A 27,718-nucleotide genomic window follows, 5' to 3' on the forward strand; every position below is an offset into this window, starting at 1 on the left:
TTTTTTTTTATACCGAAGTCATTAATAGTTAAACTTTCAATCAAATTTGTTTCTATACAAAATCGGTCAAAATAATTTAATAAGTCTTAGAAATAACATAACGTGTCAATAAAAATGCATTAGCTTTATAATTAAAATGAAGAAATGTCGACATGTTAACAAAATTAATCTCAAGTTTCTTAAAGATCCAATTCATTTTTATAATTTTGGGGTGATTTATCTACATAGCATGGGTACTTTGGTCAAGCAAGNTCAGTAAAGACTTTTGTTTTAAAGAAGATGCTCTTTTTTGAGAAGCCTTTATTCTTTTTAACTAAATCAACTGAACTGGATCAGCATCATTTTGACGTTCTAGACGGGTTGCCAAACTTTTTTGATCACCGACCCCTACATAATTTTTCGACATCTCCATCGACCCCCATGAAAGTAATTTTCTGTTAGTTAAAATAAAACTCTATTAGATATTGCGTTTGCACATTTATTTTATGATTTTGAACATTTATTAAAGTAATAGTACATAGTGTAACAATAGTTCTGTGAAAAATATATTAGTGTTGAAATACAAATACCTTAATATTTATGAAATAATAAGTAATAAGTAAGTAGAAATAATAAGTATTCGGTATAATAAGTAAAGTAACTACGGATTTATTGCTTCTTAATCAATGACATGGGTGTGCCTGGTGTTTTTTTTTCTGCAAGGTTCGTTATATTTGGTTCAAAATTGGTCAATTTTAATCTTAAATCCCCTTGAAACTCCACATTTAATTTATTTCTGTTCTTAGTTAAGATGGAATTTACGTGACTGAAACCGGCTTCAACCATATAGGAACTTGGAAATGCTATCATAAATGGCTGAGCTATTTCTTAAAGTCTTACATATTTTTGCATTATATTTATATTTGTCCAAAATTTGCTTATTGTTAAATTTTTAAAAAGTGTCTTTGCTTCAAATCCCCATAATAATTCAGCAAGCTCATCTTTCAGGTTGATACCCACGTTTTCAATTTGAGCAGAAAATGGCGCAATAATCCAATCAGGGATGTCAATGTTTTCCAAATCAACAGAACGCAGTTTAAAATCATCGCTCAATTTTTGAAGATTACCTGTATATATTTCCAAGTCTTCTTTTATTTCTAATTGTCACATATCTGAAAAATACTGATAATCCTTCGACCAATCGACCTTTCCGGTTCGGATCGACCCCCGCTTATGTTAAATAGACCCCTGGGGGTCTTTATAGACCACTTTGGCGACCTCTGCTATACAACATTGTTTTCACGTGACTGAAGCCGGTTTACACTAGTTTATGTTCGTGTATCAATTGGTTAACGTTGTAATGCAATTCGTTAAAAATAAATAAAAATAGGAAGTATATAAAAAGTCTCCTGAATAAAAACCCCATTACATGTATGTTTAAATATAAAAGTGTAGCATACAAACTCGTGCTAAACATGTAATTATTAAAACACTAAAGTGCATCGAATAATTGGGTTTAATTATTATAATATAATACTTGATATAATAAATATTCTATGATAATTGTTCCGTATTTGTAAATTACGCTCTTGGCGTTGGAGCACCTCCCTTGGCGCACGGTAATTCCGCCAACTTGGCAAGCACAACTTTTTCTGAACTCAGTCTCTGTTTGTACGCCAACACAGTCCAGGCATCTACACCCGAAAAAGAAAACGCCAATAAACTAATTTTTAATAAAAAACGCAGTTTTATTCTTCATTTACGCTACCTCCGCACAATTATATAATATATAGTCTAATTTGTCCAATCATCGAATTTGTATTATATATCGTCTAATTTAACCCATTGATACACGTATAGAAACAAGTGCAAACTGGTTTCAGTCGCGTAAAAACAATAAAGCTGTATAGTATAACCTCATAGTTAAGATGTCACATAGAATCTTATAGTGCATTTAATAATTTGGCCAAAAACTCTAAGTAATAGATTCCCCTGCATGTTTCTTTGGATTATTCATTAAAGTTTTAAGTTAATTTATTTGGATTATCCTTTTGCCATGTAGGATATTAGGAAAAAATCGCCTCAATTTGTAACGCTGTTTGATTGAATCGAACTTCTTTAAGAGCAGTTGGCGACTTGGCATTAATTATTATTTCAACCTCTGTGGAAAGTGGCCAACGAGAGATCCACTCGCGAAGAACTGCTATTATTCATGTAAGTAGTGGATTTGGAAGGACGCGGTTTCCTTCTTCTCAGGTGGAAAGCCCCGTAGATGAGAGGATTGATCATGGATGTCAGACTGCCGAAGAAGAAGACGAAAGCCTGGAGGTTTTCGCTTAGTTCTTCGTTCGGTTCCAAGAAGATAAATATAACCATTGTCACATAATAGGGTGTCCAACAGACCACGAATGTCAAAACTATGACCACTGTTATCATTAACGTCTTGATTTTGGCTTTGTGCAAAATTTTGTGCCGAGCATCTTCGAGTGGTGATCTGGTGAGGGATTCCGAGAACATGTTTTCTTGGCCTGCAAAAGATAAATTTTCATTAAATATTGATTTAACTATATTTAACCAATCGTTTTAATTAATATAACGTGTTAATACTTAAATGAGAAGAAAAACAACAAATAAAACCGTTTCGCTAAATCTTGAGAATCATTATCGAGGTCAAGAAGTGCAACGGAGGGATTAAAATTGATCAAAATTGGTTTTCTCTTATATGACAAAAATACATTCATCTTTCGTCAAGAGATACTTTTAATTTTTATTTAACTAGGTTTGAAACACTTAACTTCTTAAAATTCGTAATAAAAATTCCGAAATTTCAATTCTCCCCTATGAGTTCCAATTCTCAATTAAAAGCTTAGATGAATAAAAATGATTTTTTATTTTATTTTTTAAATGATGCAAATATTTTCAATGTTTTACATTTAATTTCCTCTCAATACTATTAACTAATATAATTTAAAAATGAAACGTAAAAGTTGTGGTCGCCTTATTACTATCACTGGTTACTCATTGGCCAAATGCTTTTTCTTTCTGGATGGACTCCGTTAAACGTTTCAAATCATGNTATGCAACTTGTACTTTTACTCGTTACTTTTTAAAAGTAACGTTGCCATATATGCTGGTTACTCATTGGCCAAATGCTTTTTCTTTCTGGATGGACTCCGTTAAACGTTTCAAATCATGGGTAGCAAAAACTGTCTCCATGGATGTTTGTCGTCGGATTGGTTTTCATATACTGTCTATGTACGTGTTTCATGACGTCACACAATACTTTTCCCTTCTTCAGCATTCATATTTATATTGAAATCACCTTCAAGACAGTAATTATACGTGAATAATAAAAAGAATAAAAAAATTCTTTAAATTATTGTTATGTAAATACATTAAAAAATGCCTGGTAGTGAAAAAGAAAAGAAAAAGAAAAACAGCAGTGGTTTCCATAGCAACGCATGGGCACTGTTTACTATTACTCTTGAAAGCACTTGAAAAGTGTGTGGTGGACGTAATCAAATCCAGATCAAGACCCATTTTGCCATTGGGTAAAAAAAAAATAATAAAGATAAGTTTTAAAGCTATTTTTTTAAACTTATCGTTAAGAAAACAAGTTTTAAAAAGTTACCGCAAAGTTACTTCTAAGAGATATGCTATGATTGATCTTCTCTCCTATTTTTACGCTTCTTTTTTTTTTAAGGCTCTGTCACCATTTGAAATAACGTTTTCTCGCGAATAATGTGCTATTTTCATAACTACTATGAGTTTGTAACAGTTAATCATGACTGTTATGATTAAGTTGAGCCTAAATTTAGCTAGAATATGCCCTCGATGCTAGAATATTGAGCGAGATGTCAATATGAAGGAAATATATTTGCAGAAGGAAATGTATCATATCTTTGCAAAATGAAGCAAGACGTTAATATAAAGAAAAGCCACTGTTTTCAGTGAATGAAAAGCGTATGTGAGGTCAATATGAAGGAAATATATTTTTAGAAGGATGTGAAGGTACATGTATACAGTCATACCTCGCTATGGTGAACCTCCAAGGGGCTGAAATTTCGGTTCACTATAACCGGGAGTTCGCGATATCCGTTCCGCAAACAATAATAACAATAAATGTTTCCGAACTCCTTCCTTTTATTATACATTATTTAAATTATGGGTCGCCAAACTTTCTTGATCATCGACCCCTACATAATTTTTCGAAATCTCCATCGACCCCCATAAAAGTAATTTTCTGTTAATTAAAATAAAACTCCCTTAGATACTGTGTTTCTACATTTATTTTATGATTTTAAACATTTATTAAAGTAATAGTACATAGTGTAACAGTAGTTTTATGAAAAATATATTAATGTTGAAATTTAAATACCTTAATATTTATTAAATAATAAGTAATTATGAATAAGTAGAAATAATAAGTAAAATAACTACAGTTTATTGCTTCTTAATCAATGAGATGGGTGTGCCTGGTGTTTTTTTGCAAGGTTCGCTATATTGGGTTCAAAATTGGTCAATTTTGTAATTTCCGTAAAAAAATACAAAGTGTGCTATAGTTTTGTCGTGGCCTGTACAAGTCCATATTATTAATGCTTACCTTCTTTTTTACATGTATTGATAATTAAAATTGATATCTAAGCTAAACGAATGGTTTTAACGAAACAATAACTAATTATTCAAAACTATAAAAGTTTTAATAATGACACTGCAAATATTCAACACTGTTTCACAGTTTGCAAAGATAGCTGAAACTGCGTATAATATTTGTGTTTGTAACGTCAATGCTCGTCACACGTGACATTTGGACAAGCGCACATATGCATATGAACCAGAAGTGCTGAGTTCATGCCACTGCGCTCTGGTACAGAAACACCTGATTCACCCGAATAAATGTACGTTTATTAATTCTGTTCTATAAAGAAACTGATAAAGTCAATTATAAAAACATTCACAAATTTTACATACTCAATGAGGTATGTGTGATTTGCGTATTAAGAACTGTTTTTTTTCGACCCCCATTCGATCCCCTGGCTCAGATCGACCCCAACTTTTGTTAAATAGACCCCTGGGGGTCTATATAGACCACTTTGGCGATGTCTGATTTAAATAAATGACCAAGTAAATAAATTACAAGAATGACTGAAAAATAATATGTAGTAACAAAAAATGTGTTAACTTGCTTTAATTTTTTATTACTCTTCGTCTTGTGTACAAAAAAAAATAATTAGTAATCTTTAGCTGATGCAGGGAAAAATTTGTCCAAAAAATCTGCTTGCGTTGGCTTTTGTGTAGGGATGGAAAAGTGAGATAAAAGAAGCAAACAAAAAAAAATGCTTGTCGCTACATTCCACTCTTTAGTTTCAAAAATCAATATAAGTATTTATTTTGAGTATTTATTTTAAGTATTTATTTTAAGTATTTATTTTGAAGTTTGTAGTTCGAAATTATTTAAAAAAATGATGAAAAAACATCAGTCGAAAACAGAAAAAAAAAGTTCATCATATCCAACTTCCTCACTTTTTTAGTTCACTGTATCTACAAAAAATAACATACGTGTATAGCAAGGCATGGTCCCTAGCATTTCGTTCACTATATCCGGGAGTTCACTATAAACCGTGTTCACTATAGCGGGGTTTGATTGTATTTGAAAAAGGACACAAGACATCAATATATAGAAAAGCCACAGTGTTGAGAAGATGAAAAGAGTATGTAATATAGTTTTTAATCTTTTAGATGGTAAAAAGGTATAACACAGGCATTATATGGGTTAAATTTGAAAAAATTGAGAATTATTCATTAGTTTTGGTAATTACTATCCAGGTGGAAAAACCTTGCAAGAATGGTTATTTATTTTTTTTAAAAAGCTTTACAAGCTTTACAAACTTTTAACTTAAAGCTAATTTTCACGCTAGTTTGGATATTTTTAAAAAAGTTAATAATTTTTAAAATTTAAAGTAAAACCGAAATAATTTTTTACTCCAAGGTGGTATAAGTACAGTAAAACCTTTTTTTGTGCGGTGGATAGGGACCGCATAAAAGAAATCGCACAAAAAAAAAATTCGAAAATTTTATAAATTCTGACATGTAATAAACAAGTTTGTACCATATACCACCAAAAACTTTTTTTATGCGGTTGATAGGGACCGCATAAAAAAAGTCGGACTCAGAAAATACATCAATGATTTATGAAATAGATAAGAGAATGCTTTCAATAAAATTAAATAATTAAATTAGACCTAAAGAAATTTTAAAAATATTTAATTCTCCATTGTACATATACATGTAGAAGTTTTCAAATTATACATTAAATAGTTTGCTGCTACTCGTCGTAATCCAAAACGCGCATCTTCTTGGAATGAATTGGTTGAAAATCGCTTGAAGATAGGATTTCGATGATTTGTTTTTTGGTACCATAAAGTCAGTGATCAGATAAAATAAAATAAAAATCATAAAAACTACATATAAATAGAAACAAAAGTAATTAATTTTTTTACCTTTAATCTCACTATAAAATGAATCCTTAATCTAATGAATCGTGTATAAAACTCTGAATACGAAGCGTATAGTATTTGAGATACACGCAGACGAGAATTTACAAAATAAAAATAACGGTTTAATTTTAAAATACTAAGTATTTTAACACAGCAAACGATTTTTTACTGATTTACTTCAACTCGTTTAGCGCAGAATAAATTTTAAACAGAAGAGAAAATGGAGTTGACGATAATAAATGAACTAATAAAAGTAAATAAACAGAGCATCGCGAAGTTCAGATACATCGTTGTCAAGGAGACCACGTAATCAGAGTTCGTCCACAACATGCATATGCACATTGATAGGAAACATTAAACTGGTGCTAACGCCGTTAAGATTCATATACCGCATAAAAATAATTCGACAAAAAAAATCGCACAAAAATAAAATCGCATAAAACCAATCGCACAAAAACAGAATCGCATAAAAAAGGACCGCACAAAAACAGGTCTCACTGTAATTTAAAATTTTACTTTTGTTTAAAGTGTGAAGTACTTAAACTTTATTTTCCTTGGCGAAAAGACACCGAGAAACATTGTTAAAGTCTCGAATCCAAATAATAAGAAAAATAATAATTCATTTCAAAAGAGCATGAAATTTTTTTTTACATCGCTAATTAGCTTTAATAGTTAACGCTATATATTTAATGTGTTTCTCAAACGATTAGTATTTCAAGTAAATATTAAGTCCTCACATTAATAATGCAAAAGCAAGTATAGTTTCTCTAAAGGAAGAACTCCCCTCTCTCACGAACTCTAAAGCTGTCTGCTGCTATGAAAATAAGAAATAGTGCATCTCAATTTGGGGAGCGTCTTTCTCCCCTGATACCCCTTCTCTCGCTTACCCGGAGCCTTTAAACAGTTTAACATCGTAACCATAGTCACTACCGCTACTGTAGACGAATGGCTAGGGGAATACTTTACATAGACAACTTATATTAGTTGTGATGGTTCAGGGGATAGAGCATTCGCCTTCCAAGGAGATGAACTGGGTTCGATTCCCGGCGATGGCTGGTCGGACCGACCACAATGCTGACGTAAAATATCAGTGATAAACAGATCATGGATTAGAGTTCCTTCGCCGTCAGACTTACCGCGGGAGGTTGTCGTGGTTTTCCTGTCCAAGTAATGCAAATGCGGGTTAGTTCCATCAGAAAGTCCTCCACGAAAGTAAATTTCTCCTAAAACTTGGTCCAGGAGTTCCCTTGTGTTCTGGATTGGGTTCAAAAATACAGGGCTACGGGGTTTAACATTAGCAGTCGTAAACCCAAAAAAATTGAGTCTGCTATTCAACGACGGTTATAAAATGTAAAATAGACAGACTATAAAAGTTATTAGGTGCTTCGTTCCTTTTCCTCCTTCATTCTACGTAATTCTTCCTCATACCAAAGTCACCGCTTGAATACAACTATTCCGTAATAATTATCTTCAAATTTAAACAAATACAAATGTACGTAATGTAATTGGAAGATTATTACAGCATTAAATGTCGTCAAATTACAATTCATAAATTATATGATATTAGGAGTACAAATTAGTTCGATCCGTTTTCAAAAGATGGCTCTGGCTGTTATGAATGTTTCATAGTGACAGCTGGTTTCGGTGGTTTTGGAGAGGTTAGACATCTGTCAGTAATATTCAGTTTATATCGCTTTGAGTTTTGTACGAAAACCCTGATTTTAACTTTGCTGAATATGTTAAATTTTGTTTTAACTAAGCACCCTTTGCGAGAGGTTTTATGTTTCTGCCTTAATTGGAAGAAAAGTGCAGCTGAAGAGCATCGAATGCTTGTAGAAGTTTATGGTGAGAATGCTCCAACTGAGAAATCATGTAGGGAATGGTTTCGACGTTTCAAGAATGGTGAATGAAGAATGGTGTTGTATACTATGAACTGCTGCATTCTGCCGATTCCATTACGGGCGATAGGCGATTCGTTTGAGTGGTGCATTACGGGAAAAACTGTCGGAATACGAGTAAAGACATGACAAAGTTATTCTTCTGCATGATAACGGTCGGCCCCATGTCGCAAAAGTTGTAAGAAATTATTTGGAAACGCTCAAGTGGGATATTTTGCCGCACCTGCCGTATTCACCGGACATTGCTCCTTCTGATTACTGATCGTTCCAACGGATCCAGCACGATTTGGCAGGTCACAGGTTTACTTTATTCGCAGAAATCGAAAATTGGCCCCTAACTTGGATCGCCTCAAAAGACGAGACATTTTTTCGAGAGGGAATTCGAAAATTACCTAAGAGGCGGGGAAAAGTTGTAGCCAGCGATGGACAATACTATGATTGATCTGTTAATTCATTTTGTTCAAACATAAATGCATTTTTGACCACAAAAAAAAACGGACCGAACTAATTTGTACTCCCTATAAAAAAGTTTATAAGTATAAACTCATTCATCATTATTCATTCTGTTTAAAAAACACTACTCTGTAAGCGAAAATTTGAATCTAGTTCCTAAAATGAAATATAAATTGTCATAGTGTATTAATGAATTTTTGAAAGTAATTTCAGCAATCATTCTATTCGATAACTTCCATAGAATGTTTTTTTATTCTTTTTCGAAGCAAAAAGAAGCTTTTATTGGAGCGATATTATATTAAGTAATAGGAAACTGACTTCACCCCTATCATTTTTTCATTCGATTCCTTAGATAAGAATGCTGTTGCATTTAAGGTACGTTCGATCAACCAGAACAAAGTAAAAGAAGTTCTATGTCTACAAAGTACTTTGGATTGTAATAATTCTTCTCTACTTTAAGATGAAAAAGCAATTGTTACCGAAAAAAAATGAATTAGTTTTCTTTAATAGAATTTAAAACTATTTTCATTTTTATGAAATTTAGTTTAAATATTTATTCGAAAAGTCGTTCTATACTACTTAATAGGTATTAAAATTTCTGTTCCGTTTTTCTCTTTATTTTTTCAAGTCGATTTTTAACAGTTTTATAAAACGTTTTATTTTTTTGTTGATATTTTTAACCCTCAATTAATTATTATTTTACAGCTGGAGTTGTGTTAAAATTTTTATTTTTTTTAAATAGCAATTTGCATTTTCTTTTTTTATATTTTTTTAAGTTTTAGTGGAAAAAAAGAGTGCATGCAATTTTATACTAGAATTTCCTTTAAATGTGTTTTTCAAAGAATAATTTTCCGCAGAATAATTTGATACATTCTGATAATTATGAGGTTGAATAACCTAACGTTACCCATCAGTTTTTTAAATAATTTAGGTAAAAAATTGCCTTTTTTTATTTTCTACTTTTTTGTAATTCTTGACATTTTTGTATTTCTTCACTTTTTCAATTATTAGCTTTTAATCTTTAAATTAGAGAGGCTCTGCAATTTTATTTGAATAAATCCTTTTTAATGGTTACTTTTTAAGCGTATTTTAACTTTTTCATAGTCTAATAATTTATTTTATTGCCTTACATTAGTTACATTTAATAACTAATAATTACCTTAAACTAATTATTTTTTTAATTTTAATATTGGAGATAAAAATGCCAATTTTTTTATGCCGTATGTATTTTTCCAATTGTTCATTAAAAAGAGTTAGTTTGAATGAAAGAGCTTTTGAAGGACTAACTTAACAGGTGACATTTGCTTCCTTTTACTCTAAATTGTTTCTAAATATTTCTTTTCTTTAATGTCAAATGTTATACATTTCTCTCACATTATCGCTTATAGAAAAAATATTTAAATTTCTGCATACAAAAAGCGCAACGATTGTTTAAAAAATGGAATAAATAACGTTTTTAATGCGGCACTCAAAAGTAAAATATTCTATAATTAACAAGTGAGCAAGCAGTTTAAGTATAAATTCATTGACGAAAAAATGCTTTTTTTCGTTCACAGATGACTTCTTAATTGGATTGCAGTATCAAGGAATATTTAAATGCGATACTAACAAGCTAATTATTTTCGGATTTTGACTGCTTTTACAACACTTTCATTGATGCAAATCAGTTTAATTAAAATTTGAACTAAATTAAAGTTGAAATGAGCTAATTAAAATTGAAATTAACACAAGAATTTATTTTATTTATGGTAGAGCCTTTTGGAAAACAGCAATTAAAATATAGCATTACAACTTGGAATCACGATAAAAATTAATTCAATGAATTTTTAAACTGTTAAATTTAAATACAGTGCCTGGCCTAATTATTAGACGAACTAAAGATTCCATGTCANTGTATTTCCCCCCCCCCCTTCCTGGAAAGGTTTTATTCGATTAACAAAACAATAATGAAGAATGAAGATAAACAAATTTGTGAAGGGTCCGATTAAAAGGTAAATTATTTTGTGAAGGGTCCGTTTTTATGATAAGATATTTTGTGAAGGGTCCGTTAACGGAGCCAAATTTCTTCTTAACAGACCCCAGATAGGCAATGCATACATGCTATTTAAACATACATATACTGGGATTTTATTCAAAAGATTTTTATATGCTTCCTATTTCTATTCGTTTTTAACGTATTGCGTTATAATGTTAACCAATTGATACACTAACGTAAACAAGTTCAAACCGGTTTCAGTCTTGTAAAAACAATAAAGCTGTATAGTATCAAATTATAATTAAGGCTTTATATAGATTCTCTAGTGCGTCGAATAATTTGGCTAGGGGCTGTACTTCATCTCGCGACTTGTTTCTGAATTTAAAATGAAATACATTTCAAAATTTAAATTGCTTTATTTAATAATTTTTCAAGACTATGTGAAATTGTAAATTTTTTAGTTTACCTTTGAGTCCTGGTTTCAAACGTAGTTAGAGAATTGCGGCATGCGGGTCTGTAATTGGCTGAGACAATAATTTTTCAGGAAAAAAAAAAAAAAGAACGAAACATTGTCTTTTGTTATCGCCCTTAAGTCCTTTCGCTTTACAATATCTACACGATTCCGCATCTTCATAGAAAACTTTTTTTTATATATATATATAAATTAAAAAAAAACATAGGGAGGGCAGCACTAGCAAGAATGCTATTGTGCTATACAGATATGATATCGCTGTACTCTAGATACTACGTGTCCTAACGACACAGGACTTCCATATTTCTTGGTCTCTTTTTATAAAACTGATTCTTATATAAAATATGAAACAAGTACCTACTTAAATACTTATTAGTTTTTGCATATTTAACTATTTTAACAATCAAAACAATCGAGGCATTTAATTATAATGCATCAAACACCTGCCTCAATTAAAAGTAACGATGTAATTTGAGACTCATCATGATTTTAGTTATCTCCTTCGGTTATAGCGAATGTGGTATAACGTATATTCTTTCCTCCTTTTCCCTTGTTCACTCCGATACTTCCCAAAAACACAATTGGTCAAAAAATGGTAACCCATTAACAACACGAGAAACATTGACTAATAATGATAAAAGATTAGAAAATTAATATGACCAAGACATCTAAACAATTCACTTCTGCTCTCCATCAGAGCATTCCCTCCTCTCTCTTTTTACAACCTCTACCTTGATGACAGCGCCATCACAACATGGAAGCATGGCAGCGAAGAAATAGAAATTTTTTAAAAAAAGTACAATGAAATATTTGGTTTAATTTTGCTTTTATAGATATGCTTGATGGGCTATTTTTTTCGTGTTTCAGAATTACGCATTCCAGGGGGGGGGGAAGCATCATAACTTATTTTTGGCGTGTCCACTACAATTTTTGACGAGTTTGACACTTTAAGAGGATGCCATACCGCGGGAGAAACTTTTTGTAGCAAATTCTCTTTTAACTCTGTAATTTAAAGTATAGAAAAAATGAGTTCAGAAAAAACAATAAAGTTTCAAAAACTGAAAAGAAAAACAAAATAAAAAATAAATTCTGAGAATTTCGGAGTGGAGAAGTTCTCTTCCGATTATTTGTTTGTATTTAGATATTTGGACATTTTTTTTTCAGCAATTGAAACTTAATTGCTTTCTCTAAGTTAGTGTGTACTCAATTTCTCTTTTTTTAAATTTTTAAATTAGAAATAAACGTGAACGAAAATTTGCGATGCAAAGTTTCTTCCGTGCTACGGCATCATCTTGAGTGGAATCAACAGAAAGTCAAAATTTTCGATGGTTTTCCCTTAATGGACCAACATAATCTTGATGGTAACCATCAATTATTCCATCATGAACCCTTACATCTTTTGATGGTAACCAACATAAGTAACCATCATCCCAATATAGGGAATTCAGACAGATTCACGATGGTCGGATATAAGAATAGCAACTTGTTTTGATGGTTTGTTCATGCTGAACCAATATGAATTTCCATCATAGTTTCTTAGAAAGCAAATCTTGGAAAGGTCATGAACCGCCATTACCTCAATGTAAGAATTCGGTCTGATTTATGATGGTCCAACATAAAATGAATTCATGGTATATTCCTGCTGAACCAACAAGAATTCCCATTCAACCATCATCGTAATGAATAGTTGGAACCATCATGGACCATCACGGATCATCATGAATTGTTGGATAATGAGAATAAATTACTCTTGGTGCTTAACCGTCATAGTATTAAAGTAGCATTTTTCATCATGGAATGATGGAAGTTCGTTGGAATATCAACCACCATGAGCACAGAATAGAAAATGTTGGATGATGGTGGCCATCAAATGATATTCGATCATCATGAATCAGACTGAAATCAACATAAACCATCAAAAATTTTTGATGGGACCATCAAGAATTTTGACTTGGGCAGCCCCTCTTTCCTCTATTAATTATAGAGTTTTAATGATAGTTTAAGAAAAAGTAAAGAGCGACTTACTGGCTATTGTTGTGAAGGTGGTTATGTACGTGACGATGAGGATGATGAGGGGTAGAAGGAACATCAAAATGAGGCTGAGGGTTGTATAAAACTGTTCCTGCCACGCCGCCGTGTAGAAGCCAAAAGTGACGCACTGGTAGAACTCCTCTATGAAGGGACCCTTCATCACGCTGAAAATAAATGCCTGAAAAAGTGAAACAACAGTTAGTGCCTGGATTTTGATGCGTTTATGCTTAAAACGGATCACTGAAGGTACCTTTTCAGTAACACAACAAATTTAATAAAACAAAAGTAAATATTACGAGCATTCTCGTGGTCTTCCTCTCCATGTAACGCAATTGCGGGTTAGTTCCATTAAAAAGTCCTCTACGAAGGCAGATTTTTCCCTATATTTGATCCGGGAGTTTCCTTCTCTTCTGGATTGGGTTCAAAATTACGAGAATACGGAGTGAACATAATTACTCGTAAACCCGAAAATTAGGTCGACTGTTCAACGATGGTTATAAAATAAAATAAAAATGTATTTTGAGTTGTGTTCATTTTTGTAAACACATATTTTGAGTTGTGCACAGCTCAAAATAAGTGAAAGCTCACAAAAAAGCTCCTACTCTTCCATGTTGAGTGGATAGAATATTATAATGTGGTTTAAAATAGCACCTGGTTGCGGCAAAGGAAACGATATTGTGGTTCTTCAAAATTTGCAACAATCAATTCATGATAGATTTTATAAAATGTTACTTCTTTTCAAACATTAACTACAAAATTGTATCTTTTTTAACGTTTTGTTAACCTCTTTTTAACATCCTTGGAAGCTTAATTTCAGTCTCGAAAGCATTTTTTCTTTCTCCTGAGAATTTAATTCTAGCGGTGTTTTTCAATACATTCCTCACTTTATCCCGCGGAAGAAAAATAAATTTTTTCCCTGCTACAAAAATATTTTCCCTTAAACGAAAGCGTCGTAGAATATTGGAGAAGAAAAAAAAAACTATTTAAATGTGTCTTCTTGAATGATCATCAGTTAGAAGATTTGTTCTCGATGGTAAATGTTATCATATGCAGAATTTTACACTTACATTTTAATACTTTATCCGTAATGAGTTTACTACACCGCCCTCTATTTTTCGTTTTTAAATCGTTTCCAGATACAGAATAAATCAATAAACAGTTTTTCTTTTTTAACGTATTTGACATCTTGTTTATCTTCAGAGAAGAGTTAAAAATAATATTTTTTTTCTTTTTGCATTCTCAAACATTCAACTGCAATTTGTTGCAGTTAAATGGAACGAGTTGGACAGCTTTAAATATTTTACAAAGTAAAATAATTATCGTTTAAAAGTTGGTAAGAGTAAGTGTTTTAATAATTAATTAAACTCTCTCCGCAAACTTTAAAACAAAAAATTTCTTCGCAAGAAAACAAAAGAATTCAAACCTGACATTTTGAAGGGATATAGAAAAAAGAAACCTGTTTGATATCTTAAGAGGCCTTTTTCCTCGCGCCATGTTAGATGTCAGATAAAAATATTTGATTTGCATTTTTTAAATATATTTTTTTTGTATTCAATTAGCTTTTGGGTATATTGTGTACACACTCTAGTTGTGACGACACTATAATTTTTAGAAAATAATAAATTTAAACAGATCGCTTTATCAGATTAGGAGAAATGTTGCTTAATAATTTTAAAAACTTCCATCAAAATTTTTCAAAAGTGCAAATTAATAAAATGGTGCGATTTGTTTTGAATAAGCAATTTAAAATTATAAATTTTTCTGTTTTCAGATGTTTTTAATATTTAATTTTATTAAAGTTGAAATAAAGTTAAAGAGCAGTTTTCGACAATGTCAACCTTCATCTATGGATAAGTACTCCATCATAGAATCGAGTTAACATGTCTTATATGCTAGTGAATTTGAATTGCATATTTGTAGTGGTAGACACACTACAGTACTCCCCCACCAGAATCATATCTGTGATAGAATTCGATGAACGAATACCACTTGTTGATTCTTTGCTGTTTTGTGAAAAGCCGAGAGAGTTGTATTAAGTTAACGGTCGTGGTTGCTCTTGTGTTGAGATTAGCAGTCGTTGTGTGTGATCGAGACTGAGTAGCAACAGCATGATTATAATGTCGCAGTCACAAGCAGCAAGTCAACTCTTCAGTGTGAACAATCCATCGAAGTCAGCGTGTTCAAACCGAAGTGGGAGTTTCTGCCAAGGTAGGCGTGTTCACATCGCGTCCGAAAGTCACCAATGTGAGGAGAGTAGATATCGACAATGTCAACCTTCATCTATGAAAAGGTACCCCATCATAGACTTGGTTTGGTGGTTGGTCGGGGTGCCTGAGGCCGAGATGGCCCTTCATCATGAGCTGAGTCCACTGTGCTTTGCTTGAAGAAAACGTCTCTCTGTTTTTAAGATTATTTATCTCGATTAGATAATTGGCATCACCAGCCTCCGCTAGCAACTAAACCCGAGGGACAGTAGAGTTTAGTAAAAGTAGACCCTACTTGCAAAACATGCTTCGACCAGTCGGTTTCAAACGCAAATGCCAGCCATTACAGTTTGATCGGAAAGGTCCTAGATGCTACTAACGAAAGGTGAATGCAATCATTGCGTTTCTTTGGTCTACTAGACAATTTCCATTATAGAATCGAGTTAACATGTCTTATATACTAGTGAATTGGAATTGTATTTTTGTAGTGGTAGACACTCTACAAGCTTAAATCAATAAAAACTGATTTGGATGCTGATAATGTAAAGTAACTTTAATTAGGAAAATTAAAGATCGAAGAACAAACAAATATTGAACTTCCTTTAAAAAATACAATTTACGGAATCTTATTAATTTAATTTTAATAAAAAATAATGAATAGAGAATTTGACGATGAATAGAGAATGAGTAATGAAGCCCTCTACTACCTCTTGTATACTATATAATACTGCCCTCTTGTGTTCTGCATGTTTTGGATGATACTATAAGAATATTCACCATAAATTAATTACTAAAAAATAAAATGAAAATAATTAATAGCATATATATAATAGAATTGTCCACAGGTGGCATTTTTTAAATGAAATCTGCAAAAACTTTAAGCATAAATTTTGGATATTAGTTACAAAAGACCCAGTCTATAATTATCCGTTCCGATTAAATCCGTTCTGAAGTTTAAAAATGAAAGAAAATTGCCGTACAGGAAACTGCGTTTGATTTCAGAACTTAAGAAATATTAAGTTTTGATTCTCTAATTATTAAGTTTTCAAGAAAATTCTATCGCTCAATCAAAAGTTATTAAAAGTGTTCCATGTTTTTATATTACAAACTTTACATTAGTGAAACTCCAATGTGATGCAGAAAATCAATATGAAATTTAAATAATATGTCTTCCTTTGAATTGTTTCCAATTTATTCCATTTTATTAGCCTAAGGAAGTGATTCTATAAACTAATTTTTTTATTTAATTTTATTTATATATTTCAAAGAGGAAAAATATAAATTGCTCCGAAACGAAACGTACTTCATTAGCATCGTATTCTTCATGTTTTTTTGGACAGAAATAAGTAATGCTATCGTTAAAAAAATAAATACCATCATTGGATATCTTTGCACTACTCTTATGGGAATGACTCCCGTTGATAAATGATCCTAAGGGTGCTTTAGAACATTTCTATTCGATAGAATCTACATGTATGAGAACACATAGCAGACATCAATTCATTAAATATCCATTAAGTTTAATGAATCTTTATGTTTGCGACCTTCTTAATACTTAAAAGAATGTTTCGAATGTATTTCAAATTAGAAAATAGATGCAGGGCAACTTTAATAAACGCAGAAATCGAATAAATTTATCCGAAATTTCCTGAGGTGAGCGAAAATACATGAATTGAACGGCAGCGTTTCTAATTCTTGAAAGCTAGTATTTTTCTTCTTTTTTTTTTAATAAAATTGAATAAATTTATTTGCATTTCATGTTTATTTTTGTTATAAAAAATGTCACTGCTGCCGTCACTGCTGTTTTAGAAAATTTTCGCCAAGCGTAATTTTCACTGTCATAACTCAAAAACTATTAGATAAAATAATGTAAAAATTTCTTGCATGTCTAGAGAAATTTTTAGAAAAACTTATTCTGACGCCATATTTGTTATTTCGTCCTGTTATTATTTTTCAGTTATTTTACCCCAAAGTTGAAGATTTCTTTTTTTTTTCCGCAACGTTATTCGATTTTGCGAAAATTGTTAGCAAGGGTGAATTATGATTTTTTTTTGCAGCCACATATTTTGTCAGCACCCATCGCACTCTATTTAAATTTTGAAAAATGTTTAGATAAATTTCGTGGTTTATAATGAATTATATATTTCGTCGCAGTTAGAAATCTGTTCACTTGTTTGAGAACGTGTATTTCGTGAGAAGCATCAAGCTTAATTCTACCCAGTAAAAAATTACTGTTTAAAGTACCGGAACTTTAAGTGCATCATCCATAAAATTCATTTGTCCATAAAATCCATTTTCACCGTAATATACTTTAATTTTTTCAGTGACGGAAAATTTTAAAGAAGAAAAAAATGAGAATATAAAAATGACTACCGAAGCTGAAAGGAAAGGAAAGGAAAGGAAAAGGGAAAAGAAAAAGAAAAAAGAAACTCCTGGATTTTTTACAAAACCTTTGGGGTACAGAGAGAGCAATTTTTAGACATTTGTCGTGCTCTCTCGATAGAAAAGGTTTCCTGTTTTTATGAATTCCGGAGCTGGAACCCCCTGATGGCGTCAGCTTCGGTAGTCATTTTTATATTCTCATTGTTTTCTTTAAAAATTTTTTATTGGTTTCCAGGGGTATGTTTAGAAGAAATTTGGGTCCATTAACGGACCCTTCACAAAATATATTCATAAAAACGGACACTTCACAAAATATTTTAACTTAAAAACGGACCCTTCACAAAATAATTTATCTTTTAATCGGACCCTTCACAAATTTGTTTATCTTCATTATTGTTTTGTTAATCGAATAAATCCTGCCCAGGAAGGGGGGAGGGTGAGGAAGAAAGACAGATGTAAACGAACTAAATTTGTCTTCGTCAGACGCTTCTTCCTTTATTCGTCCGAAATGAATATTCTGTGTTAAGCAATATAGGCTAAATACCAAATATTTGTATGTTGCATCGCTAATTTAGTAGCAACAATTGCTGTTTATTTTTTAAAATTTAATTTTTTAACTATAATTTTACAGTGTTGAGAATAATCTTGTATGTCTTTACAATTTAAAAACTCCTTGAAAAAGTTTTTTTGCAATAACGGACCCTGTTTGCACAAATTTACAATAGCGGACCCTGGTTGAAAGAATGTGGCTTAACGTCTATTTTATATTCACAAATTACGAGTCATTTTTTCACAATTTTTCAAAAACGGACCTTTCACAAAATGTCTGGACAGACACTTGGTTTCACTTATCTTGTTTAATTTCTGCTGCATTTCGCAACTTTCCTTTGGAATTGTAGTATTTAACTGCTTTATACATGAGTTTTGCTTTCTCTTTTTATTAATTGTTTCAGTAATACTTATTTAATTAGAGTGGTTGCGATTTTAAATTACTGTGTATCAAATTTTGTTTTGTACCGTAACAGGTTCCAGAAAAAAAAAATAGTTTAAAATAGGAAGTACCGATTCTCTCAGTGCCGTTACTTTTTACTGTAATTTGATCTGGAATTTTTAACAGCATAGCAGAACTAATTTGCCAACAAAAATTAGTAAAATGTAAATATCTAAACACGAATAATAGATTTAAATGAATCGTAGTTATTATAAAAAAATTCCACCAAAATCAAACTTTACTTAAATTCTCTATTCTTGAACTATTGTCTTTCAAACATTTGTTGCTCTTGCATTTTGGCGAAAAATATTTTCCAATCTTTTTCTAGAATAAAGGATAAACACTATAGAAAGTGATGTCATTCGTTTTGACAAGAGTATTGATTGGACGTTACTCAAAATCTAGATCAGCGTAGCGAATCAAAATACATCCATTTTCTATCCTCTTCCATGACATTCTTCAGGATATTCCTTTCCGACATTCTCTCACAAATGACAGTTTACCATCTCAAATCGTTTTATCCGTCCCCGAGAAATTCTTTTTGTTCCATTTTATTATAAACCCTTCTTCTCTGTGACACATGAGACAGGTTTTGGGCTTAAATACTAAATCCTGTTAGGGTTACAAACTGTTACATTTTATACCTAAAATCTTTTCTTTTCATTTTGTGCTCAATTTTTTTTACAAGAGTTATTTAAAACCTAAAAGGTCAAATCAAGATAGTCTCTTTCCAAATTATTAGACGCACTATAAGATTCTTGGTGAAATCTTAATATCTTAATGATCATTTGATACTAAGCAGCTTTATTGTTTTTATGCGACTGAAGCTGGTTTGCACTTGTTTACGTTCGTGTATCAATTGGTTAAATAGGCTATATATAATGTAAATTCAACGATTGAATAAATTAGACGATATCTATACATAATAATAAACGCGGCTGTGTGTGTGTTTGTGTCTGTAATCACAATATATCGCCCCAGAAGCCTCGCCCGGGCACGAAACTCGGCCCATAATTGTGTTTTGACATAATGAAGAAGTATTTTTTTTCTTTTTCAAAAATTTTGATTAGTTATTTAGTTATCAGTCATTTTGTAAGTCTATGCTTTTCGTCTGCTTTTTCGTCTTCAAAGAGCCATATTCAAAAAACTATTAAAAAATGCATATACTTTTCCCCACTCTTATAAATGTATGCTAATGCGAACCTCACAATTGAAATATTAATTTTCGACAACTTAAACCAATAATATACGAAGGAATTAATAATTTAATTGTAAAGTTCGCATTAGTTTACATTTATTAAAGTGGAGAAAAGTTTAACTTTTGTATTAAAAATGTGGCAACATATTCGATACGTAAATAGAACGCTTCGCTTTGATATATTTGTCGCTGTTCATAATTGTTATAATAAGTTTTTCTTCTTCTTTCCACGCTCTTTTTTTTTTTTCTTAAGCGAAGACGATAATTTTTATAGCGATATTGTAGTACTTTGTACAACTAAAAATTCTTTTCACAACACTTTAAAAATATTTACTTTATTTTCTTTATATATACAGAGAACAGTCGGCAAAGAATTCGATTAGGTTGAAAAACATTTCGCTAAAAAGGAACGAATTCCAAAAGAAAAAATAAACAACTTAAAGAATAAAAATGCTGATGCCAGCCAATTTTTTGAAAGTTAACTTAGAAATAACAAACCAAACGATGTTAAATAACAAACCAAACGATGTTAACAAAATGACGTAGAAAGCGCAACTAGATCAAAATTATACAAGCACAACTAGATCAAATTATAATACCTGAGTGCTTGACGTAACAGATATAGAAATAGAATTTGATACCATAAAAAATTATATAGAAATAGAAATTGATACCATAAAAAATTTATTCGTTTTCGTGTTCTTTTCATGTATTTAGCATTTTAGTTTTTTTTTTCTTAAGCGTTGTAGCTATATAATTTCAAACATCCTCAAGAGCTATAACACATCTGCAGCAGAACTGGATATGAAGACAAAATTGCTGGACAGGAACACTTTAATTGTCCACTGATCTTCAGATTTCCTGCTATGTTTTAAAAAACTTTATTTGTGAAAACCTTCAGCGTGGCGGACAGCTGGCCGCCTTAGGCGGCTAGTATTATATAAATATAGAATATTTATTATATCAGGTATTCTTATATTGTAATAATTAGATCAAATTATTCGACGCACTGTAGTGTTTTAATAATGACATGTTTTGCACGAAATTATATCCAATCCTTTTATACTTAAACATACATGTAATGGGTTTTTATTCAGGAGATTTTTTTATATACTTCCTATTTGTATCTATTTATTTTTAACTTATTGCATTACAATGTTAACCAATTGAGACACGAACGTTAACAAGTGCAAACTGGTTTCAGCCGCGTAATAACACCTGATAATTAAGATTTTGCTTTGAATCTTATAGTGCGTCTAATAATTTGGCCAGGGAATGTACACGAATGGTGTAAGCGTAGTACAGTTCTATGATCATAATTTAAATTATTTTTACTTCAAAAATTCAGTATTTAGACAGTATATTTAACTTGCTGTCGGTTACTATAAGACAGATTTCGAATATTAAGTAAACACTTAACAGAGGAAAGGATTGGGAATTACTTATTTTTGCTTTGGAGTTTAAAAATTCCTCAAACATGCTTACGTAATGTTTGAAATCCCCTAAGTGTGCAATTGCGTTTCATAAGCCCACGAGCTTATGTTAAAAAACAATATATCAGTATGATTTAATAATTTATATGTTTCTGAAAACAGGTAGTCAGAGACAAATTTAACATTTGAAAAATCAATGTCTCTTTATTACTAAGTTATGCAATGAACGTAAATCTAGACCTGGCAACGACATGGAAGAATGAGCTAGAGAAGGCCAAAACCCACCCGGGGCTGTCATACTTATGATGACGAGAATTGAACATAAACGAAATATAATATGATTTAAGGTAAATGTATTTCGAGAAGTGGGTGGTAAATGAAAGGCACCAATTACTGAAAAATAATGAATTTTAAAAAGTACGCATGTTGTAAAAATTATGGAACATCGATCATCAAATTTCGGTCCGAGAAAGAGTTGTTAACGAACGAGGATTTTTGCTTTATTAAAATCAGTGAAATTTCCCGTCTTATTACTAATAAGAAGTTGTGAGGTCACAATGATTAAGTATTATTCCTTTTATTGTAGCTAATAAGTAAACTTTAATTACCGTCATGTGGGGCTACTTTGTGCAGGATTTCGCAGTTTTTGAACTTTGACTTGTAAAAAAACTATGTTAATTCAAATTTTAGTGAAATTTATTGATATTATATTCATAACTGAACTCAGACACGTGAATTTGATCAATATTGGCATTATTTGTATGTAATATTTACGAATAATAAGTCAAAACATACCTTGCACAAAGTAGCCCCCAAGTGGGGCTACTTTGTGCAGCGATAGGAATTCAGTTTAAGAATGTTTTTAGTAAAATATTGATATCAAATTGTTAAAAAAGTTAATTGTTGACATTTTTAATAACAAAAACATCGAGATATGTAAAGATATTAGTTTGAAAATAATTTTCAGCGTTAAAAAACCATTTTTTATAAAGAATTTTTTCTTAAAAAGAATGTTTATTTCAAAACATTTGAGTTTAGACAAAAGGAAACCATATACATTTTTGAACATTGAAATGGATGAAATTTCAAAAATTATAATTATTTCATAGTCATTAACATTTATAATATTGATAAATTTGAACATAACATGCTTTAATGAAGATGACAGAACTTGATCTTCAGTTTCTGTCAAAATCACCTAATGTCCTATAAAATATATTTCTATGTGTTAAATCGTTTGATTAATTTATTAGAAAATCTTTGTAGAAGAAAAATAATAGTTTACCAGCTAGTTTCACGTGTTTCTTGTGAATTTTATTAGATATAGTATTTCTGTAGATTTTGTACTTCTGAGAAGCTTTTGCAATCAGCATACCACCAGCAACTGCTTGCAAACATTGTTGCAGCTTTTCTAAAGTGTAATCACGGTAGTTTCTCGTTCCAGGTATTTGTTTTATAACTTCTGACAATTATTCTGTCGAAAAAAAAACGAATGAAACTTTGCACAAAGTAGCCCCACAGTGCATTTTTTTTCATTTTTCGTTTATTTGTTATTTTTAATTTTTTTTTAACGCTCACATGATATAATTGTTTATTAATATACTATAAATAAAAAATTTTGCACTTATGACAATTGTTTTATCAACGTCTTTGCATTTCCCAGCTTAAGTTTACACGCACACTTTTCGACGTCCGACGTTCTCGGAAAGTTGTTGACATTGGATGAACAAAACACATTCAGAGATTGTTTTAAAATTCGAAAAAATGTTTGTGGTAATAGAGAAGACTTCTATCTTCAAATTCCACACATTTTTAACGTTAAAAAAAATAATAGTGAATTGCAGCACTTGAAAAGTGCCAAATTCGAATTTGCACAAAGTAGCCCTCGCTGCACAAAGTAGCCCCAGACGACGGTAATCATTTTCCACATTTGGCATCCATGTTCCTTATGTTAATCAAAATGTTCATAAAAATATACAGAGCGTTCGTTTAAAAACTTGCAACCTTGAATAGCTTTAAAATTTTAAGTAAAATTTTTAAAAATCACTGAAACACGTCAATTTTAATTAGTTAAATTCAATAACGTCAATTTTATTTTAGAGGAAGGCATTTAAAAAACCACTCTAATCAGCTGGGAAATTACGGCTTCCTCCAAAAAGTAGGGTAGCAATCCGCGAGACTAAATATTTTCTAATTGGTGACCCGTGAGAATCAAGAGACTGCTGACCTCTGTTATAGAATACATAGCATGACTTCATACATGCCACGGGTGACAATCTCACAGCTGAAACAACTAGTAACTTTTTCATTTTATAAATTTATAAACGTCGTTGAACAGCCGACAAGAATTTTGGGTTTAAAACTACTAATGTTCAACTTAATAGCTTTGTAATTTTGAACCCAATCCAGAAGACAAGTGAACTCTTGAATCAAGTATAGGGGGAACTTTGGCTCTGCGGAGGACTTTTTTGGCGGAACTAACCCGCATTTGCGTTACATGAAGAGGAAGACCATAAGAACCACTAAGGATATTTCAGGTCAGCACTGTGGTCGGTGCGAGACGGATGCAGAATTCGTATCGATCAGCCATTAGCTGAGATTCGAACCCGGCACACTTCATTAGAAGGTGAACGCGCTATCCCCTGAGCCATCGCGGCTCAAGCAGTAACTTTGTAATGATTATGGATTAGGAATATAACGAATAGTAGTTTGGCCAAAAACCGAAAACCCGGCAAAAAATAGGCTGAATGTAAAATGTTTGGCGGCCGAGTAGCATTACAATTTTGTTTTAATAAATATCATTAATATTTTTTTTAAATATAAATAAGTTGAGTTATTATTCTAAATTAATCATAATTTAGCTATATTATTGGTATGGAATGAAGGGTAGAAAGTGCAATAGTAATCCATTCGAAATATTTAATATAAATAAAAAACTGACTACTACCTATATGAAAATGAAGTTGAAAAAGCTAAAAAAATATAAAATAATGCTAAAAATAATATTACGAAGAAAAAAAAACATCAAACTTAAAAAAAAAAAAATAGTCTATCAGAAACTATCTAAAAATTCCACACTATCATAAAAATGCCCATAAAAACAAAAGATTATACACAATAGCGAAACAAATAAAAATCGATCTTAATTCTCGAAAAAAAATTTTTTGAAGCTGAACATCCAAGTTTTTTAATTACTGTATTTTCAGGAAAAAATTTGAAGAATAAAGTCTAAGAAAAACCCTTTTAATAATAAAAATTTCTATAAACACATAAGTTTTTTAAAAAACTAGAGGGAAACCAAATCAAAATAATTTCAAATTTTTAAACGAGAAGTTTAACTCTGAAAACTTTAACTTTTTTACATTGCTGTGTTTTTAGAAAACAGTGACAATAAAAGAATATCATTCCTTAGAAAAGTTTTTTAATAAATGATTTGTCATAATGAAAATTCTTCTAGAAAGAAAAGTTAATAAAAAAACTTCTAGAGAGAAACAGAATATTTTTTCCTTATTTCTTAAAATACGACTCTAATGTTGAAAATCGCTTCTTTCTTTGATCTCGGTTATCTACGCTATGATAAAAACACAAAAGTAGCAAAAGAGAAAAAAAAAGTTTTCAATTCTTAAAACAAAATGTTTGAAAAAACGGCCATACTGACTTGCTTGAATATGATTTAAAAAAATCAGCAGTACAAAAAAGGTGGCTCAGTATAAAGTATTCTAGTTTCAGTTCTTTAAATTTCGATTTTTCATTTGGCTTCCAGAACATAAATTTGCAAACACATGAATTTTGGAACTTAACAAATATGTGTCAAAACTATTTCTGATAATGTATAGTAAAAAAGATGCTATTTTAGATTATTCTTTATTTTATCTATTCAAGTAAAGAATATGTAAAAAAAAAAAAAAATGCAACTGAGGAGAGTATTCATGCTCCTCCAGCCAACTCAATTCAAAACTTGTTTAAATCTATACCCACACTCTTATTGGAAGCAGTTTAACCTCGTAACTGTAACCACTGACAGTGCCTAAATAACTGGGGATAGGAGTTCTTTTGTTAGACAGACAGTATTTCTTTACAAGCTGTGATCGGTTTGGGACAGTCACACTTCAGGTGTCCGTTATTTATTTATTATTTTGCAAAATTACATTATAGAATCACAGGAATTCTATAAATATTTCTCATAGAAAAAAACGAAAAAAAAAAATTCAAAGAGGTTTTCTTTTTTAGCTAAATAATTGTAAAACTGCATATATTTTTGATATTTTTAATGTGTTTTAAATTTAACTGCATTTAAATCGATGACGATTAATTAAAAGTTTTTTTTTCTGAAAAAGTGAGCAGGAGTTTTAAAGGGATTTTAATTTTTGAAGTGGTTCATGTACCCACCCTCTTCCCTATCATCTATACTTATGGACTGGGGGAGTATTTTGAATGGGCATTTATTATTTTCATCTTCACGAACTAAATTCCCTCCACAAAATATTGCTCTTAAGATTAATCTTCTCAGCAATATCTTTTGAAAGATAGAATGCTCCATGTTTCCGTCCAACTTTAAAGAGAGATATGAGGCACGGATGATAATTTCGTCGAATCTCACAGAAAAATATCAAAATAATGACAAATGTTTCCAAAAGATTAGTTAGTTCTCCGAAACTTTTATAATTGTTCTAACAAGATTCAACTTATTCACTACTTAACGTCGCATCTAAGAACAGGGTTTTGATAGATTCTCATAAATTCCCATTTTAACAGAGAATCGTTTTATATTTTAACTGATTCTTGCAAATGAGAGTAGTGGAGCTGTGGTGGCTCGGGTGATAGAGTGCTCGCCTCCCAGTGAGATGAACCAGGTTTGAATCCCAGTGATGGCTAGAATCTGAATTCCGCACCCGGCTTACACCGACCACAGTGCTGACGCAAAAATATCCTCAATGGTAGACCGATCATGGGTTAGAGTCCCCTTGCCGTCATACTTACCATGAAAGGTTTTCGTGGTTTTCCTTTTCATGTAACGCAAATGCGGGTTAGTTCCATCAAAAAGTCCTCCACGAAAGCAAATTTTCTCCCAATACTTGATCCAAGATTTCCCTGGTCTTCTGGATTGGGTTCCAAATTACAAGGCTACGGAGTTGAACATTAGTAGCTATGAACCCAAATTTTGGGTTGGCTGTTCAACGACGGTTATAAAATGAAACCAAATAAGGGTATTGAAGTCGTCGGGAGGGAGTCTATGAAAATAAGAAAAATTTGCCTCACTCTAACTCTGGCTAAAAGAGAGGTCTTATAAATTAATTTACGACTGCGATGTGAACAAAAATATTTCTCAAATGAATATTATGAGCATTATTTGTATTATATTATAACTCAACTTTAATTTATCACACTTGTATGTTTTTGAGCCTACATTCGGTTGAACGATCTTTAAAAAGTATATCTATCCCAAAACCAAGTTTATTTAGCTTATTTTTAAACTTAATTAGAAGTACATTTAAATGTACTGCATGTATAATTTGCAATGGGTTTTTAGTACCAGAATAATCTCTAAAGAATCTAAAATATGACGTTTATAAATGAACAAATGCGTATGTGAGATGCTGGGAAGATTTTGCAAATTACACTCCCGTACTTAAGATTTCAAGTAATTGCGCATGCGTCAGTTCTGGTTAAATACTCAACTGCACGTGAAAAAACATCAAACTTACGTCAGAGAAAATAAAAGATTTTGCAAAAATCTAAGTTAAAAACCCACTAGCGTAGTGGAATATCATCTTAACGTCGATCCCAAACTCAAAACAAAAATTTACAATGGATGTAGACTATGTCTTTAAAGTTGCCGGCATACGATTAAAGATGCTTTAATCTAAGTAAAACTGTGGTTTTGTGAGCAGAAAAATTTGATTATAGATTTTGATGAATTTAACGATAAGGAATGCAGCTTATTATTAATATTTCAAAAAAATATTATTGAACTTCTATTGATTTAATTTCTTTTTAAATAAATTGTATAGTCAGAATAAACATAACTTGTAATTTTAAAATAGCGAAAATATATCTAGTTTCTTATCAGGGGTCTGTTTAGAAGAAATTTAGGTCCGTTAACGGACCCTTCACAAAATATGTTAACTTATAATCGGACCCTTCACATATTTGTTTACCTTCATTATTGTTTTGTTAATCGAATAAACCCTTCTCTAGAAGGGGG

The 27,718-nt window shown here is 31.3% G+C and overlaps 1 protein-coding gene across 1 annotated transcript in view; it reads right to left on the reverse strand.

Annotated features, from left to right (window-relative positions):
* Nucleotides 1-661: 661 nt before the first annotated feature.
* The window catches only part of LOC107453924 (gonadotropin-releasing hormone receptor-like), a 182,323-nt gene continuing 155,266 nt past the window's right edge, over nt 662-27,718 (reverse strand). The window contains exons 2-3 of the mRNA XM_043048890.2: nt 13,300-13,483; nt 662-2,507 (exon numbers count right to left, since the gene is read on the reverse strand). Coding sequence (XP_042904824.2) covers nt 2,134-2,507; nt 13,300-13,483 — 558 coding nt within the window. The 3' untranslated portion in view covers nt 662-2,133. The remainder of the gene's footprint in view (nt 2,508-13,299; nt 13,484-27,718) is intronic.

The sequence above is a fragment of the Parasteatoda tepidariorum genome, chromosome 8, assembly GCF_043381705.1.
Source record: "Parasteatoda tepidariorum isolate YZ-2023 chromosome 8, CAS_Ptep_4.0, whole genome shotgun sequence".
Classification (NCBI taxonomy): domain Eukaryota; kingdom Metazoa; phylum Arthropoda; class Arachnida; order Araneae; family Theridiidae; genus Parasteatoda; species Parasteatoda tepidariorum.